General features: G+C 38.9%; 1 protein-coding gene across 1 annotated transcript; it reads left to right on the top strand.

Moving 5' to 3' along the window:
• Positions 1 to 1,088: 1,088 nt before the first annotated feature.
• si:ch211-10a23.2 (Galectin-related protein A-like) lies at positions 1,089 to 15,245 on the top strand. Its single transcript, XM_060828361.1, has 4 exons — positions 1,089 to 1,351; positions 2,072 to 2,160; positions 12,375 to 12,549; positions 14,912 to 15,245. Exons 1-4 carry the CDS (start codon positions 1,325 to 1,327, stop codon positions 15,053 to 15,055), a joined length of 435 nt encoding a protein of 144 aa, XP_060684344.1. The 5' UTR covers positions 1,089 to 1,324; the 3' UTR covers positions 15,056 to 15,245.
• Positions 15,246 to 16,811: the final 1,566 nt, after the last annotated feature.

Raw genomic sequence — 16,811 nt, 5'->3', positions numbered from 1 at the left:
AAGCCCTTCTTCAGGAATGGAGGAAGACAGCTTCTTCAAGGAAGGCATCCTTGCAAGAGGATTCGCAGTAGGTTAAAATCAACTAGGAGAAAGTGAGGACTGCAGATGCTGGAGATCAGAGCTAAAAAGCGTGTTGCTGGAAAAGCGCAGCAGGTCAGGCAGCATCCAAGGAGCAGGAGAATCGACGTTTCGGGCATAAGTTCCTGAAGAAGGGCTTATGCCCGAAATGTCGATTCTCCTGTTCCTTGGATACTGCCTGACTTGCTGCGCTTTTCCAGCAACACATTTTTCAGCTCTGATCTCCAGCATCTGCAGTCCTCACTTCCTCCTGCATAAACAAAATCCCAATTAATATTTAAATCAATCAAATAATGGCCACAAAATAAAATCTTCATAAGCTTGCCTAGTGTCCCCTTAAAGCATCTGCTTTATTGGTTTCCTGAGTGTAGTACATTACTGCCAATATACAGGTGTATTATAAATCATGCTTTAAGCTTACAAGACGCTTGATGAAAAGCTATGCATATTTTTGAACTTTAGCTGTGTTATTTCACTGCTCAGCCGATCCCAATTCACTACTTTGAGAAACAATAGTTATTTCAAGTAATATTAATTCCTCAATCAACATTATCATAAATAGATTATCTAGTAATTATCACATTACACGGATTTTGTTGAGAGCAAATGACCTACCCCATTTTTTACAGTACGATATGTTGACTAGACTTAAAAATCGCTCTCTGTGATTATGCCAACGGTACAATATAAATGCAATGCTTGTATTTAATTTTTTTCTTGGAAGTTTGCAACAGATGTGTTACAGCAGGATTATTTTGATCTGGTCCTGGAGCAGGGAAATCAAAGAATGGAGCACAGGCCGCGCGATGTTACTATGGTAACCATGCGCGTGAGGGCGGGACCGCTGACTTAGACCGCCCTGCGTGGTGACAATTGTGACCGAACCGAGGGCGAAAGGGCGGTGTTACCGTGGTAACGGCGCGGGCGAGGGGGCGGGGCAGGCGCACGGCGACGGGGCAGGTGTCTCAAGAAGGGGTGCCAAGTCAAGTGGGCCGTCCGCGTTACCGTGGTAACAGGCCGGTGGGGGCTTGGGGGTGGGTCGAGAAGTAGGCCCCGCCCCGCCGGGTTACCATGGCAGCAGTGGCTGTCCTGAGTGAGAGAGGATGGCGAAGTCAGGCGCGGCTCGGAGCGGAGCGGCTTTCAAATGGAGATAACCCTGTAAGACCCAGTCACCTCCACTACAGCGAGTGCGACTCACCCTGACCTCAAACCGTTATCTACTAACCCAAAAAAAACTGCACAAAGCATGGCGGACAATGACAACTCACCATCTGTAAGTCTGGACAGCTTTTATTTGAAAAAGTACACATTTAGACCGGAAAATGTGATCATTTTGACACGATTGTATATTTCCCTGTAGATCATCGTGCTGTTTTAAATTGTTGCCTTTTACTGTTGTTAAGGTCAGCATGGAAAAGCCATTTAGACTAACCTTTTGCTACATGTGCAGTCGGATCAGCGATCGCAGTTTGTGCTGCTGAATCTAAATTCCCACTTGTACAAATGTTCTATTTGTTTTAGAAGAAGCATCATCAAGGACGCGATGTTAAAAACAAACACGCGTCTGTGCCAGTTTGGAAACTGTGTAGATAACCTAGACACGGTCATTTGAAAAGAAGTTGTGTCAAGTCAGCACAGTCGGTGTTGAGTTTGAGATCTGAACCAGCATCTCAAAGTGGAATGTGCAGAAAAGTTTAATTCTGTTCAGCTTTCTGTAATATTCAATTTAAAATGTTTAGAATGTACTTTTACAAGTGTTATGAATGAAGTGTATTTTGAGGGATGAAAAGGCATATATGGGTACAATTTTGCATCTGTTGTGGGTTCATTCATAACTATAGAATTGTCCCTTCAAATTACTATTTTATTTAGCTTTCATTCGCTTTTCCCATTTTATAGATCTTAAATAACCTCTAAAGTGGTTAAATGTATTTTAATATCACTGAAGCTTAATCTTGTTTCTTTCATTTACCCCATTGTTTTAATTTTACAGACAAAGCCCTTTGTGGGAGAGATCAAAAGTGGGTTGAAACCATCCATGAAGATGAGTATCACAGGAATGGTTCATTCACATCCCAACAGGTAGAGTGAGCTGGGACACCTTTCACACGCGACTCTGGACTCGGGGTAATTTTCTTGTTTAGTGGTGCCCTGCAACTCAGCATTGCAACACAAACAGTATTGTATGCACCTCACACATTGGTTGTTTATCATTACAGTCCCAGACGCAGTGCTCTCTTATCACACAGTTCCATACAAAGGAGTGGATAGTAGTTGGTTTATGCAACAAACGTTTAACCAGTTAAATATTAAACTTTTTTGATGGAACAGAATAGTAAAGGCACTGAAAACAACAGTGTTGTAAATAATGAATGAAGTCTGTCATAGTTAGAGAGTAGGAATGCAAATGACGTGAACATTAATACATTACACACTACACACACAGCCTTTGCTCACTGTCTTGTGAATAATTTTAGTTGCTCCTTAATGGGTTTTATCTTTGGCTGCAAAAGTTAAATTTGAGACCCAAGCACATACAATTGCAATTCCGCACCAGTCCCAATGGAACTAAGCAGGAATGTTTTGAGGGCAACAAACTTTGAGGCATGACAGAGGTCATCATTTAAGAAGCAAAAATGAGCATTTTACTTCTAACAGTTTATCATTTGATGCACACATTGGGCTGGGTTTTGTCGTGTCTTGGGAAATTGGCTGGGAGGTAGAAGGGCTGATAAAATGGTAGCAGAACACATTTGGAGGGAATCAGTACCTTCTCATATTGAGAATGATAGTGATGCGGTCAAATGCCGAATTGCCAGTTATAGGCGACCTCTTCTCCATCTGCATACATTTTCCCAGCTTGTTAACCAGCACTGCTGTCTTATAGGAAGTTAGTAGTGTAAAAATCTGGCAGCCTGTCAGCAGTCGAGCCTCTTTTGTGGACACGCGGCCAAGAGAAGGCTCTCCTCACTGGCGCTCCCTTCATCCCTCCACAGATACTCGATAGAAAATGCACACACCTACCACCCTCTTCTCGAATTACAAAGGCCTGCTTGTTGGGCTCTAGCACTGTAATAAGAAATGAGAGTTTGGTTTTAGAAAAGCACAGCAGATCAGGCAGCATCTGAGGAGCAGGATAATCGATGTTTTGGTCATAAGTCTTTCATGAGGAATGCCTGATGAAGGGCTTATGCCTGAAACGTTGATTCAACTCTGATCTCCAGCATCTGCAGTCCTCACTTCCTCCAGCCTGCTCGGACTTTGAAGACATCTCATCACAGAGGGGTTCCTCCTCTTACTCCAGCCTAAGCAGTGGCCACCGCTTAAGTGGAGATGCAGCTGAGGTTGCAGTGCCATGCTCAATATCAGTAAAATGTTACATGGTCCCATTACCCATTCACAAGGGCTACTTATCTTCTGAGAAAATATCACCTGTTATTATTGTTGCTATTGTATTAAGGAATATAGATGAATTTTCTAATAACATTCCAGAGAACAGCAGCAGGTGACAAGATAGATGCTCTTATTTAAACTTACGTCCTCTGTCCCAACAGGACAATGGATGGCAAGTCTCCACCTCCAACCTGAGTCCATAGAAATCTCTTTGATGTTCTGCTCTTTAAAGTTCTTTCTAAATGTACTTTGTCAGGTCTTCTTTGGCTGGCCCAGTCTTGTTGTCACATCTGGTGATGTCCACTCAACTGCTATTCCAGCAAGCCATAATGTTCAGGAGAATAAATATGTGTCCTGCTCGTTTCAATCACTTCTCTAACATATTGTTAATATATTGTTTTTCCATGTAATGGAAAACTTCAGTAGGCAATACTAGTGTTAGATATCCAAGTCATGTGACACCTTTTACTGTTCTCTTCTCTGTCTTATTGGCATAGGTTATTGTTCATATGACAGCAGACATATAGAGTCACAGCCTCATGGGCATGTTGATGGTTGGGATTCCCACATCGATCAGATGCTGCATTGATGACTCATGTACAAATAGAGTCATAGAGATGTACAGCATGGAAACAGACCCTTCGGTCCAACCCGTCCATGCTGACCAGATATCCCAACCCAATCTAGTCCCACCTGCCAGCACCCGGCCCGTATCCCTCCAACTCTTGGAGATGTTGCTTCCTAGGTTAGAGACTGCTGAATATTGTGCAGGCATCAGCGAACATCTCCATTTTGACCTTATGATGGAGAGAAGGCCATTGATGAAGCAGCTTAATATGATTGGGCTAAGGTAGTAAGACACTATCGATGATTTAGAAGCAACAGCAAGATGAATAGAACAGTTACGGATATCCTAAACCATCTCACCCCTAACTTCACATTTGAATTGGATGACCATACCACATCTTACCACAATGTTAGCAGTTGAACATTGACCTGCTTCTTCTATCAGTCAGTTCCTGTATGATCATCTAGATGTCAACCTTGGAGAAGTTGGCGAATCAGAGGTACACAGAACCATCAAGAGCCTGAAGAGTAGCAAAACACTGGTATCAATAAGATACCAACAGAGTTTCAGAACCAAGGCAAGAACACTGCATTAACGCAATGCACCAACATGTTCACTAAATCTGGACTTTGGAGGATGTCCTGGATGACTGGAGACAAACGGAAATTGTCAACCTGTCCACTAAAGGGAACCTCAACAATTGAAATCACTGGAGGGGCATAGCATTGCTGTTAGTACCTGGCAAGGTCTTCAGCACATGCTCCTTGATAAATTAAAGCAGAAGTAGACAGTAGCCGATGTGAGTAACAGGCAGACCATGTTTTGAGCAGCCCTTTACACTCAGGAACAGTTTGGAACAGAGCTTAAACTATCAGAATCCACTTGTTATCAACTCCTTATTTCAAAAAAGCTTTCATTAGTGTTCATTGCCAGTCCGTGGTATATCACAATACAGTACAACATCCTGGAATTGTATACACACTGTAACAATTACAAAAAAAAAGAAACTTGCAAGGGGTATCAATCAATGTTTCTTTTCAGAAAAATGTTGGTGTTAGACTGTAAGACATAGGAGCAGAAGTTAGGCCATTGAGCCCATCAAGTCTGCTCTGCCATGGCTGATAAGTTTCTCAATCCCATTCTTCTGCTTTCTCCATGTAACCCTTGATACTCAAGAACCTATCCATCTCAGTCTTAAATATACTCAATGACCTGGCCTCCACAGCCTTCTGTGGCAATGAATTCCGTAGATTCACCACCCTCTGGCTGAAGACATTTCTCCTTATCTCTATTCCTTTACTCTAAGGCTATGCCTTCAGGTCCTAGTCTCTCATACCAATGAAATCATCTTTTGAACATCTACTCTGTCCAGACTATTCAGTATCTATGCACAGGAGCTTTATGGGCCTCATAATATTGCCACTACATTTTTAAAAGTACAAAAAGAAGTGCTGGACATGTTAAATTATTTTGAATCATTTTGCATCAACTTCTACAGTAGAGGAAGAAAATTTGGAAGAATAAAAAGAAAAGGAACTCAATATAATTGATGCAAGCAAAATTACAGAAATAAAGAAAAGGAATGTCCCATCCCAGGAACAGATGGTTTCCATCCTAGGGTTTTTTTTAGGAAGATACGTTGTAATCTTCTGATGTTTATTTGATTCAGCAGCTGTTTCTTAAGTTTGGGAAATTTAACATCATTCTGCTATTTGAGGAAGGTAATGGGAAACCAGGTAATTAATCCCAGTTAAATGTTGTCAGGATATAATTAAGGATAGAATAACTGAGTAGCTAGGACATTTTAAACTAATCAGAAAACTGCATGTACTTGTCAGGAATAGATCATGCTTGATGAAGTTCATTAAACTTTTTTCATAACTGTGACTAAATTAGAGTAAAGGGGAATGTTTGTGCATGTTATGTCAGCTAAATGTACTTATATAAGTTGTGTGATAAAGTCACTCGGAAGAGATCTGATTAAAACTTGAAGCTAATAATTATTAGCTGGAAACAGAGCAGGAATGATTCAAAGAATGTGAGTAATGGTGTTCACAAAGATGAGGCCTCAATTGTTCACCATATTGATTTATCTCTTACATGATGAAGATAGAGCCACATACTCAACTTTTTCATTGGCAAAAATAGATGCTATTGTAAACAATGTGATGGAAGCATATCATTATTGAGATATTGAAAATTTTAATAAATGGATAAAACTGTGGCAAAGGGATTCCATAATGGGTAAGTGTGTGCTGATCTTCTTTGTATCTAAAAAGGATAGATATCTTCCAAATGGTGAAAATCTCAAAATATATGAAGTCCAGAGAGACTTATGCTTCCCATGAACAAAGATTTATAAAATGCTCTGAATAGCTACAAATAAAAAACAAAAATAGTAAAAGAATGTTGGCCTGTATATCTCAAGGGTTTGAATACAAGGGATAGAAGTCTAGACTCAGCCACTAAAAAAAACTCTTCTTAGAGCATACTAGGAGTAAGGACATGTGGCCTTGGAGAGAGTGTAGCATAAGTTTACCAAACAACACCTGAGCTCCAAGTTTACACAAACAGTATATTGCTTGGAATTTACAGCTAAGAAGCAATTTTAAATCAAGACATTAAGTAACTGATAGGCTGGCTCTGACTCTGAGACTAGCAGTCATATTCTACAAATCGGAGTCAACTTTAACTGGAATGATTTTAGGAAAACATATACACAGAAAAGTAAAAGTTTTGAATTTGTCTTTAAAACAGCATTTTATTCTCAATCAATCAATCTTTAATTTTAAAAAAGTCATTGAGCATGAAAACAGACCCTTCGGTCCAACTCGTCCATTCCGACCAAGTTTCCCGAATTAAACTAGCCCCACTTGCCCGAATTGGGTCATATCCCTCTAAACATTTCCTATTCATGTACCTGACCAAAAGTCTTTTAAATGTTGTGACCATACCTACATCTACCACTTCCTCTGGGAGTTCATTTCACATATGAAACACTCCCTGTGTGAAAAAGTTGCCCCTCAGGTGCCTTTTAAAATCTTTTTCTCACCTTAAAGAATATTCCCCCTAACTTTGAACTTGCCCACCCTAGTGAAAAGACCGTTGCTATTCATCTCATGATTTTATAAACCTCTAATGTCACCTTGCAACCTCCTACACTCGAGTAAAGAAAACATCCCAGCCTATCTAGCCTCTCTTTATAACTTAAGTGCTCCAATCCCATTAACATCCTTGTAGATCTTTTCTGCACCCTCTCCAATCTAATAATATCCTTCCAATAGCAGGGCAGACCAGAACTGCACATAGTACTCCAAAAATGGCCTCACCAACATCCTGTACAACCTCAACATGATGACAACTCCGATAGTCAATCGTCTGAGCAATGATGGGGCAATGGTGAGTATATGGAGTTAGGTCACATTGTGGTCTCATTGAATGACAAGACAGCTTGAAGACAACTCAGCTACTTCAGTTCATATGATCCCCAGACTGGACCATGGGTGAGAAAAGCCTCCTCAGCAAGATCTCACTGGGTGAGATAGAAAGGGAAGGTGGTTGATAGTTTGTTAAATGCACCTTATGATATTAACTCCAGAGGAGCATGACTGATGGGAAAAGCAGTTGTTGATAGAAATGAGAAAGTCGGGTGGTCACTGAAGGAAAGACCTGGGAATGCATGATGTTAAAAATATAGCATTCGCTAACAGAGTGAGAGAGTAAATCAGTCCAGTAGAAAAGGAGAAACTAAGGTAGTAAAAAAAAGTATGGAGTTTACAAAGAAGTAATAAATTGTAAAAAAAATAAGCAATAATAAATTGAAAAAATCTTAAGAGGAGGCAGTATTTACATGTGAGATTGGAGTTCTTGGCACAGGAAGAATTAGCATTCCTGATTCTTTAGTAAACATGTCACAGTTTACTTTCTCATGACTCTGGGGAAAAGGATAGTTCAGCACAAGAAAGCAAACATTCCCAAGACTTAATCATGAACTATTTATATACTGGTGGTTCATCTTTAGTCAAAAACATATGAATCCTTTATTTCTCATCGACAACAATGGTCAGTAGCCCAAATTCTCACAGGTTATGTACTTGTACCAACATTTTACAGAAAAAGGTTGCATTCATCTTTGAGCTCACATGCACATAACAAGCACAGGCACTTTCTCTTATTTGTCTTATATATTGTAGTGGCTAAGGTTAAAATTGTTTACATTAAAATAAAAATGAAGGCAGTGGAGTACAGTGGAGATCCTGTTGGTCAACAGGAAAGAGTAATACCTTTTATAGTGCTATTTGGTTGTTCAAGCATTTCAAAACAACAACATGAGACCTTAGCAGTAAAGAAACCTGGCACTTTGGGATAAAATAAAGGTATGAAATGTTAAGTTAATGCAGTTATCACATTTCTCAACTTTAATTTTCAAAGTTCAAACTTTCACTGTGACATAATTCCATAGTTATGGTTTTGGTAGCTTGTTAAATTAGGTATTGTTTAGATGATATAAATAGTTAACAAAACTGAAATGGATTCTATTCCCAGCTGACACCCAATACATGATTTTCCATCTGGCAGTGGCTTAATAATGCTCAGTAGTGGGAGCTCTGGGTTTTTTTTCTTATTATTACTGAGGTTTATTTTAGCAGCATTAACACCCCCTTGCCTGAGTTCAACTAACTCAGTCTAGTTAAGGATGTCTTCTTTTCTTCGGGTCACTGAATTAAACATTACTTGAAACAGTACAGGTATGGTTTCTATCAACTTCAGTATGAACATTAAATACGTTTTAGAAATTTTGTTCTGGTTTTGCAAGGCAGTTGATGTCAACTGGAAGCCACTGTATTCTCCCCTAGATCAAGATAATTAGACCAGAAGTAGAAATTAAATATGACACTGTTGAGATGAAAGTGAAATGTCTCAATGTTTCAGTCTCAATCCTCAATTACATTCAAATCTAAACATTCTTCCTCAGATTTAATCTATTCAGTAATCAATTCTTTCACATCCCAGAGACAAACACAGTTTTGTTTTAACGTTCCAAATATAATATTTTTCAAACTAACCTCTTCTTTCACACAATGAACTTTATTTGCATAAGGACAGATTTGCCAACTCTTTCTGTGTTTATTTCAGTCTCGTGTCACCTCTCAGTACAGGATGGACAGAACAAGGGACCCTGGCATGTTCCATCAATAATGGCATGTTGTTTAAAGTATTAAACACAATTTAAAGTGCTTTCATTTCACATAAAAGTCTGGACATCTTGCCATTTTGAGGATCTTATTATCAAGGATCACATGCAAGCTATCACATCATATCCCAGGATACCAACAAGCAATGACAGTGAACAATTGGCTCAAGTGATTGTTTTGACCAATCTACATTGCCACAAAATCAAACATCTTAATGATCTTTAAAAAGAGCAGAGGAAGTCTGTCAGGCATCCCTTGTTTAATTTAAGGAATTGCGTGTTGCATTTTTATTAAAATACCTAAATGCAGAAAGTTGTTAAGTAATCACTTATTATTAACAGGATTTAAATCTGCAGCTGAGAGGCCAAATATGGTAAATGTTGCAAGTAATGTACTTTAAAAATTCAACAGAATGGAAAGCAAACATTAGCATGAGACCAGCTCACATCTGTTGCTCTGCTGGAGGATTTTTCAGTACTGCAATATTTTCCTAAACATCCACTTTATTAATCCATTCTTCAGGTATAGATGTTGTTGCCAGACCAGCGCTGATCACCTATTCCTATTTGCCCTTGAGCGGGTATTGATGAACTGCCTTCCTGAACTCCATATGGTGCAGATGCAGCTATTGCAATATTTGAATGTTCCAAATTTTGACTTAGCAACAGTGAAAAAAATAGCAATATAGTTTCAAGTCAGGGTGTTATGTGACATGGAGGGGAACTTCTAGGTGGTCTTGTCTGCTGTCCTTATATCTCCAGGTGGTAGAGGTTCTATAAGTTGCTGTTTAAGTATCCTTGGCAGTTTTGCTGCTACATACCACACTACTGTCATTGTGTGTGGGTGGTAGAGGGAGTGAATGTTTAAGATTGTGAATAGAGCACCAATCATGTGCTCTGCTTTGCTCTGGATGTTGTTGGCCCTGTTGAACTAGAGCTGCCCTCATCCAGGCAAGTGGAGAGTATTCCATCATATTCCTAACTACATGTGGAGCACTATTAGTCAAATGGTGTCATCTGCAATTCCCTTATGCAAAACTCCAAACTTTCTTTTATGTTCAGCTCCTGCTTCCACATGATTTATTTATAACTAAGGATCCTATGGCATTGCACTTCCCTCCATGCAGTTGCAATTTTGCAACAGAATTCAGGCCATAAAGCCTTTCTGAATGCGATTAGGTGAAACATTTAGTGGTAGCAGGCGATGTGCCTTCAACATAATGGTGAATTTATGGTTGAGGTATCCTGAAATTAGAACTTCAATGACTCGGTCTCAAAATGCTGCAACTTCTGGAAAAGAAAAGTAGCAAGGAGATAGATAAGTTGCTCCTCATCTAAAAATTATATTCTGATACTTTCACTTATTGATTCTATCTTGTGGCAGTGTGGTGCTAATTATTCCGGCATGTAAAAATCCTTTTCCAATGAGAGCACTGAACTTTGTTATAATGGAAACTCCTACTAACTCCCTTATGCACCACCCACAAAGTTTTCTTTCTATTCATCTCCTGCTTCTACATACATTTTTACAAATTAGGAAACCTGTGACCTATTAATTTCCTATTTTTTCAGCTGAAGCTACATCCTTTGGAAGTGACCTGGACAACCCAGTTAGAATAATTAGAAGGTTTTAAAATGTTCAGTTTAACCATTCAAAGAAAGAATTATAAAATTTAGGCATTTACTTTCTACCTCTACAGCAATAGTATCTTAGGATAACTTAGACCTCTGCCTAATATGAGGTGAATATAAAAGATGCCACAGCATTACTGGTAGAAGAGCAAGGCCCATCTCCCATTTTCTAGACCATATTTATTAGCTAATGTTACCAAAGAAGATATTCAGTCATATCTCCAATTTTTGCTTGTATGATCTTGCAATATGCATATTGGCTAGGTGCAATTTAAAAGTCATTCTATTGGTTACAAAGCACATTAATGAACATGTGAAGACAAGTGTTTCTTTTTAGTACGCATGAATTAAGTTTTAGTATTCAACATAAACTTTTAGAAGTGTTGCTTCTTTTTCCATGAGAAACATTTTCTCAAAACGTGTGTCTCAAGCTTAAAAATCAAGACACCAGGTTATAGTCCAACAGGTTTAATTGGAAGCACACTAGCTTTTGGAGCGATGCTCCTTCATCAGGTGAAGGAGCATCGCTCCGAAAGCTAGTGTGCTTCCAATTAAACCTGTTGGACTATAATCTGGTGTTTGTGTGATTTTTAACTTTGTACACCCCAGTCCAACACTGGCATCTCCAAATCATGTCTCAAGCTTGTTTCAGATGCTCAAACCACTATTGAAATTCCATCTACCTTTCTTTGTTGTCTTATGTTCATTATTTTCAAGTGGGGGTGATGAAGGTGCCTATAATGGTATTTTGGTCATTTTTACTGATGAATGTGGTTAAAATCATACACCTTCCCAGGTGATCTGGTAACACAGACTTAAAGGTGATTGGAAAACAATTCATAAGGTGACAGAGAAATTCATGCAGTGAGATGAGATGTTTGGAATGTGCTGCCTCAATGGCTGGATACAATAAAAATCTTTTGAAAGGAAATTGATAAATGAAGAAAATAAGTTTAGACCTGAGTTCAGCATGATGGACTGAATGACTTCCTTCCCTGCTGCATCATTCTATGGTTACTTTCAAATAGAAAGTTTCTTCCATTTTGATTCTGGAGTCACACCATTAGAATGCTGAATACCTCGCTGATGATTTTCTGGTATCATGGAAACAGGTCATTTTCAGTTTTACACCTTACAGCCATAACTTAGATACTAAAGAATATATATGAGCTATAACTGACATGATGGAAAAGAAACATTTTGTCAGGATTTTCACCATCTCCAAGAGCAGTTAAAAGGATACCTGGCATGTGCGATCTAGATCATTATGGTTGAAGTATATCACAGTTAAACACCTGCTGACATCTCTATCAAGAATTGCATACGTATTGCTTAGGTGAGGTACCAAAGAATTGTTTGCAATTTTGGCTTAATAATCTGACGTAACTTGCTGCTTCAATCAGGAGCACAAGGAGAAAGTGAGTCATAAAACAAGATAAACTTTACAAATGTGACATTTTTATCCCTGATCACATGGACTCAATGTTTGCACTTGTGATTATCTAACAGCTTTGTACTAAGTCTCATTGGCAACCCTTCAGAACCAGATACAGACGTGGGCCTTGAAGTGACTGTTAACTTCAGGGATCGCTCAGTTATACGGAATGCCAAAGTTTCAGGCAAATGGGGGAAAGAAGAGAAAAACATACCATACTTCCCTTTCACGGCAATGCAGCACTTCAAGGTAAGTTGTGATGTCAAACTATATAAAGATGGTGCCATCTTTGTGTAGTTTCTGAAGGAAATGTCAAAAAAAGCCGTTTGTGTAAAAGTGAATAGCTATAAAATCAACCTAGTGAGCTTAATAGAATCTTTTTAATAGTAATTTAAATTATATCTAGGCCAAATATAACAACATGTCAACTCCTACAGTTCATTTCTACCAAAAACAGCAGCGAATAATTTTTTTTAAAAAAGACACAATTACAATGATCCCTGAGTTTTGGGATGTTTAACAAGTTCATGCCACATTCAGACCTAATCCTTTGATTGGGTAGTTTTAATGGGTCAGAATAGCAGTAAGAGCACAACTGGCATCTCTGTCCATTGGTCCATAAAGGGGCTAAAAACAAATAGCCACACAGGATTGTTAATTCGATCTTTGCAGGCTGTTCATTAATGCTATAGATTAGACACTTATCATTTGAACTCTGCCACCTGGATTCCAGACTGATGGAGTTGAAAGTTTGTTTGTGGAAAGTGCAGGAGTGTGGGATTAATTGGAGAATTCTTTCTAACAGCCAGGACAGGCACAATGGACTGAGTGGCCCCTTTCTGTATTGTAGAACTGTATAAAGTAAATGTGAAAGTAAAGGATGGGTGAGGCTGACATGAATCAATCACAATAGTGTACTATTTGCACTTAAGTATATACATCATTGTAACTATAGAAGCTTGAGATACTTGGATTATAGGTGAATATAAACATCAGGATGATATAGCAGAAATGAGAGATCAAATATGACTGCTTGATCTTCACCTTAGTTAAATGAGCTCATGCTAACCTGCTAATATTGTGGTTGGTGTGAGATCATCCAACCATATGGTAAAACCCTACGTCTGTCCCTTGCAACACAATGGCTGCACTTACACCAGAAGAACTGCTGCAGTTTAAAATGGTGCTACCTCAAAATCAAATAAGGTTGCTAACCTTGACACAATGCCCATAGCCTCTAAGCGAAAAGGTTCATAGAACATGGAACTGTGCAGCACAGGAACAGGTCTCTCAGCCCACGATATGCTGAACATGATGTTAAATTAAACTAATCCCTTCTACATGCCCTTGATCCATATCTCTCCATTCTTTCAATTCAAAATAATTTTACACATTCTTCAATTCTTTAGCCATGCCTAAACAATCTGCAGCCATATATAAGTAAGTTCATTATCTTGAATTCAGTTCAATTTCTGCTCATATGTGGTACCTTTGCAATGATAAGTCATTCTCTGAGTTTGCCAATAGCATTAAAATGAATGCCACAGTCCACTTCGTTATCCTCCATCTGCATATCATAGTGAAACCATTTCCAGTAAGAGAGATGCATACATTTGAATGATTGTTCTGTGTATGATTGTAAATAACTGGCAATGCAATTAAAACTGTAAATCCAGCTTTGGTTTCCTATGCTTTGATAAACAAGAGTGAATGTTTCACTTTGTGATGATGCCAAATAGCAATAATCCTATATAGCACACATTATTGATAGCAGACTATGTTAGTGCTTTGATTTTGTTCCTTGAACCAAGACACCTTTTCATGAGCATTCAAGCTTTAAACCAAAATCTATTGAAGTACATTTTGGAAAGAGTGGCGACATGAATAAAGTCATATAATTTTAAATGGGGTGCAGGAACAAAGTGACCTGGGGGCGGGGTTCATTTACACAAACAGCTGAAGTTGCAGGACAAATTCAGAAAGCTGTTTTTAAAATAAGCAGAATTTATTAATATTGGTGAGTACAAAAGTGAGAAATTTATACAAAACTTTATACATTTGTTAAACCTAGCTGGAGTTTCATGGCCTATTCTGGGCTTCACTGTTCAAGTGGGATGTCAAGGCCTTAGGGTATAGAGGAGATTTACTAGGATACAGTGATCAAGACATTCAGATATCTGGAGAGAAGACTGAAGCTGACATTATTCTTAGAATACATAAGGTTAAGATTTAACAGAGGTATTCAAGACCATGAAGTGCTTTGAGCGAGGAGAAAATGTTTTCACTGACTGGAAACTGTACTCTAGATTTAAGTTCTTCATCAGAAGTACCTTTTGATAAAAAGGGACTTTTTTATTTCCTAAAGCACATTAAATTATGGTGATCTGGAGTATACTAACTGAGAAGTAATAAAAGCAGATTCACAAGTAACTCTTTAAAATGAATGTGATATTTGGGAAAAATAATTGTAAAACTAAAGGGAAAGAGGAAGCGAGTGAAGCTGATTGGAAAACTATCATGAGCACAGGTTTCATGTTTGAAATGACCACCTTCTGTTTCACATGTTCCATAATTTGCACAATTTGTGACATTTCAATTTATTTAACTTTAGATGGAAATCCTATGTGAACACCAGCAATTCCGGGTTCAAGTGGATGGACAAAGGCTGTTTGATTTTACGCATCGCATCCAACAACTACAAAAACTAACTGCTTTAAAAATTACAGGCGATGTTCGACTGACAAAAGTAGTTTAATCTTAGTAATAAAAGTTCTCAAGAGAAGACAATCAAAAATGTGTGGTTCCCCCAGCTGCTATATTTCAAGTTAAAGTCTGCAGACTGATCCTGCACCAACTGGCTTTCTAAGCAGCAGAACAATTTCTTTTTGCAAACATGGGAAAAGTGTACTTTCAAAAAAACAATAAAAATCAACAACATTCGTTCAGGACTGTCCAGTGCTCTCAAGTTTTTCAAAAATTAAATTTGACTTTTCCAGTGTGCCAGGAAAAAATGAAGACTGCAGATGCTGGAGATCAGAGTCAAAACGTTTGGCACTGATGAAGGGCTTATGCCTAAAACATTGATTCTCCTGCTGCTCGAGTGTTGCCTGACCTATGCATCTCCAGCACCATGCATTACAGTGTACCAGCCAACTAGCCCTAGTTAGACCACCTTCTTTCTGTAATTAAATATTCCTGATGTTTTGAGGTTCGCCTGCATTTGCCTTTGTTTACAATCTCCATGTGAACAATCAGTTTTCCCATTGGTTTAATGATGCTTTTCAGTGTCCAATTATTTGGAGTATATCAGATAACTCTTACATATATCCTTTATTATACTGGACATCTCAGACAGCTGCCAATAAATTGGGCAATGCCGCTAAATGTTATTGTTGTAGGTCCTGCTTAGACTTTAAGTGGGCTGGCTAGCTTGGAGGTTTAAGCACATGTTAGTGCCTTGAAATCCAAACCCTGTCCCCCACCAGGTGCTTCTTGAACTCCTGCTACTAAGGAACTTCTTGCTGAGCTGGATATGGCTTTAAACTTTAGGAAATGCTTTCTTTCTCATTGAGTTTAAATATGATCCAACCTAAAAGCAACAAATTGAGTTGTCACTTTCGAGCAACTTTTTTAGATGAGAGAGTGTACTTCCAACTGATTTAGCGTATCCTCCCACAGAAACCAGATGGTTTCAGAGTTTTCATCTCAATAGAGTCATTAGATTCATCAGTTTTCAACACAAACTGCTGAATTACCCTTTCTGTGCTGAGTTCTTCTGCACTTCATTTTGTCCAAAATTATACTTTATTTGTACAAGTTCATTACAGTGCAGTTCATGTGAAATACCAGTTTCTTTCAATGCAATACATGAAGTGCCTCATTACACTTACAGGTCATATTTACAAACAATATTTACATTTCACCTCAGACATTTTCTGGTGCATATAACCTGGGAATTTTTTTTTACAAAAAGCTTACAGCCACTCAGTATACCATAGCAGGAATGCCATAGACAATGGCTTTTCACCACTGCAACCTTTCAGCAGCTGTACCAAGATTTCGGATATCCTCAACATAGACCTGGTTATGTCGAGAGTATGGTGCTAGAAAAGCACAGTGGACCAGGCAGCATCCGAGGAGCAGGAGAATTGACATTTTGGGCATAAGCCCTTCATCAGGAATGCCTGAAGGGCTTACGCCCAGAACATGGATTCTCCTGCTCCACAGATGCTGCCTGACCTGCTGTGCTTTTCCAGCACCACACTCTCACCTCTGATCTCCAGCATCTGACTTAGATTAGATTACTTACAGTGTGGAAACAGGCCCTTCAGCCCAACAAGTCCACACCGACCCGCCGAAGCGCAACCCACCCATACCCCTACATTTACCCCTTACTACTGCCAATTCACCTGACCTGCACATCTTTGGACTGTGGGAGGAAACCGGAGCACCCGGAGGAAACCCACGCAGACACGGGGAGAACGTGCAAACTCCACACAGACAGTCGCCTG

The sequence above is a fragment of the Hemiscyllium ocellatum genome, chromosome 8 (assembly GCF_020745735.1).
Source record: "Hemiscyllium ocellatum isolate sHemOce1 chromosome 8, sHemOce1.pat.X.cur, whole genome shotgun sequence".
Classification (NCBI taxonomy): Eukaryota; Metazoa; Chordata; class Chondrichthyes; order Orectolobiformes; family Hemiscylliidae; genus Hemiscyllium; species Hemiscyllium ocellatum.
This window is presented reverse-complemented; position numbering and strand designations above follow the sequence as displayed.

Excerpts from the sequence above, each read along its gene's own strand:
- si:ch211-10a23.2 (XM_060828361.1), top strand. The coding sequence starts at position 1,325 with ATGGCGGACAATGACAACTCACCATCT. Across the intron at positions 2,161-12,374 it reads GTTCATTCACATCCCAACAG|CTTTGTACTAAGTCTCATTG; the intron begins GTAGAGTGAGCT and ends ATTATCTAACAG. Across the intron at positions 12,550-14,911 it reads CGGCAATGCAGCACTTCAAG|ATGGAAATCCTATGTGAACA; the intron begins GTAAGTTGTGAT and ends ATTTAACTTTAG.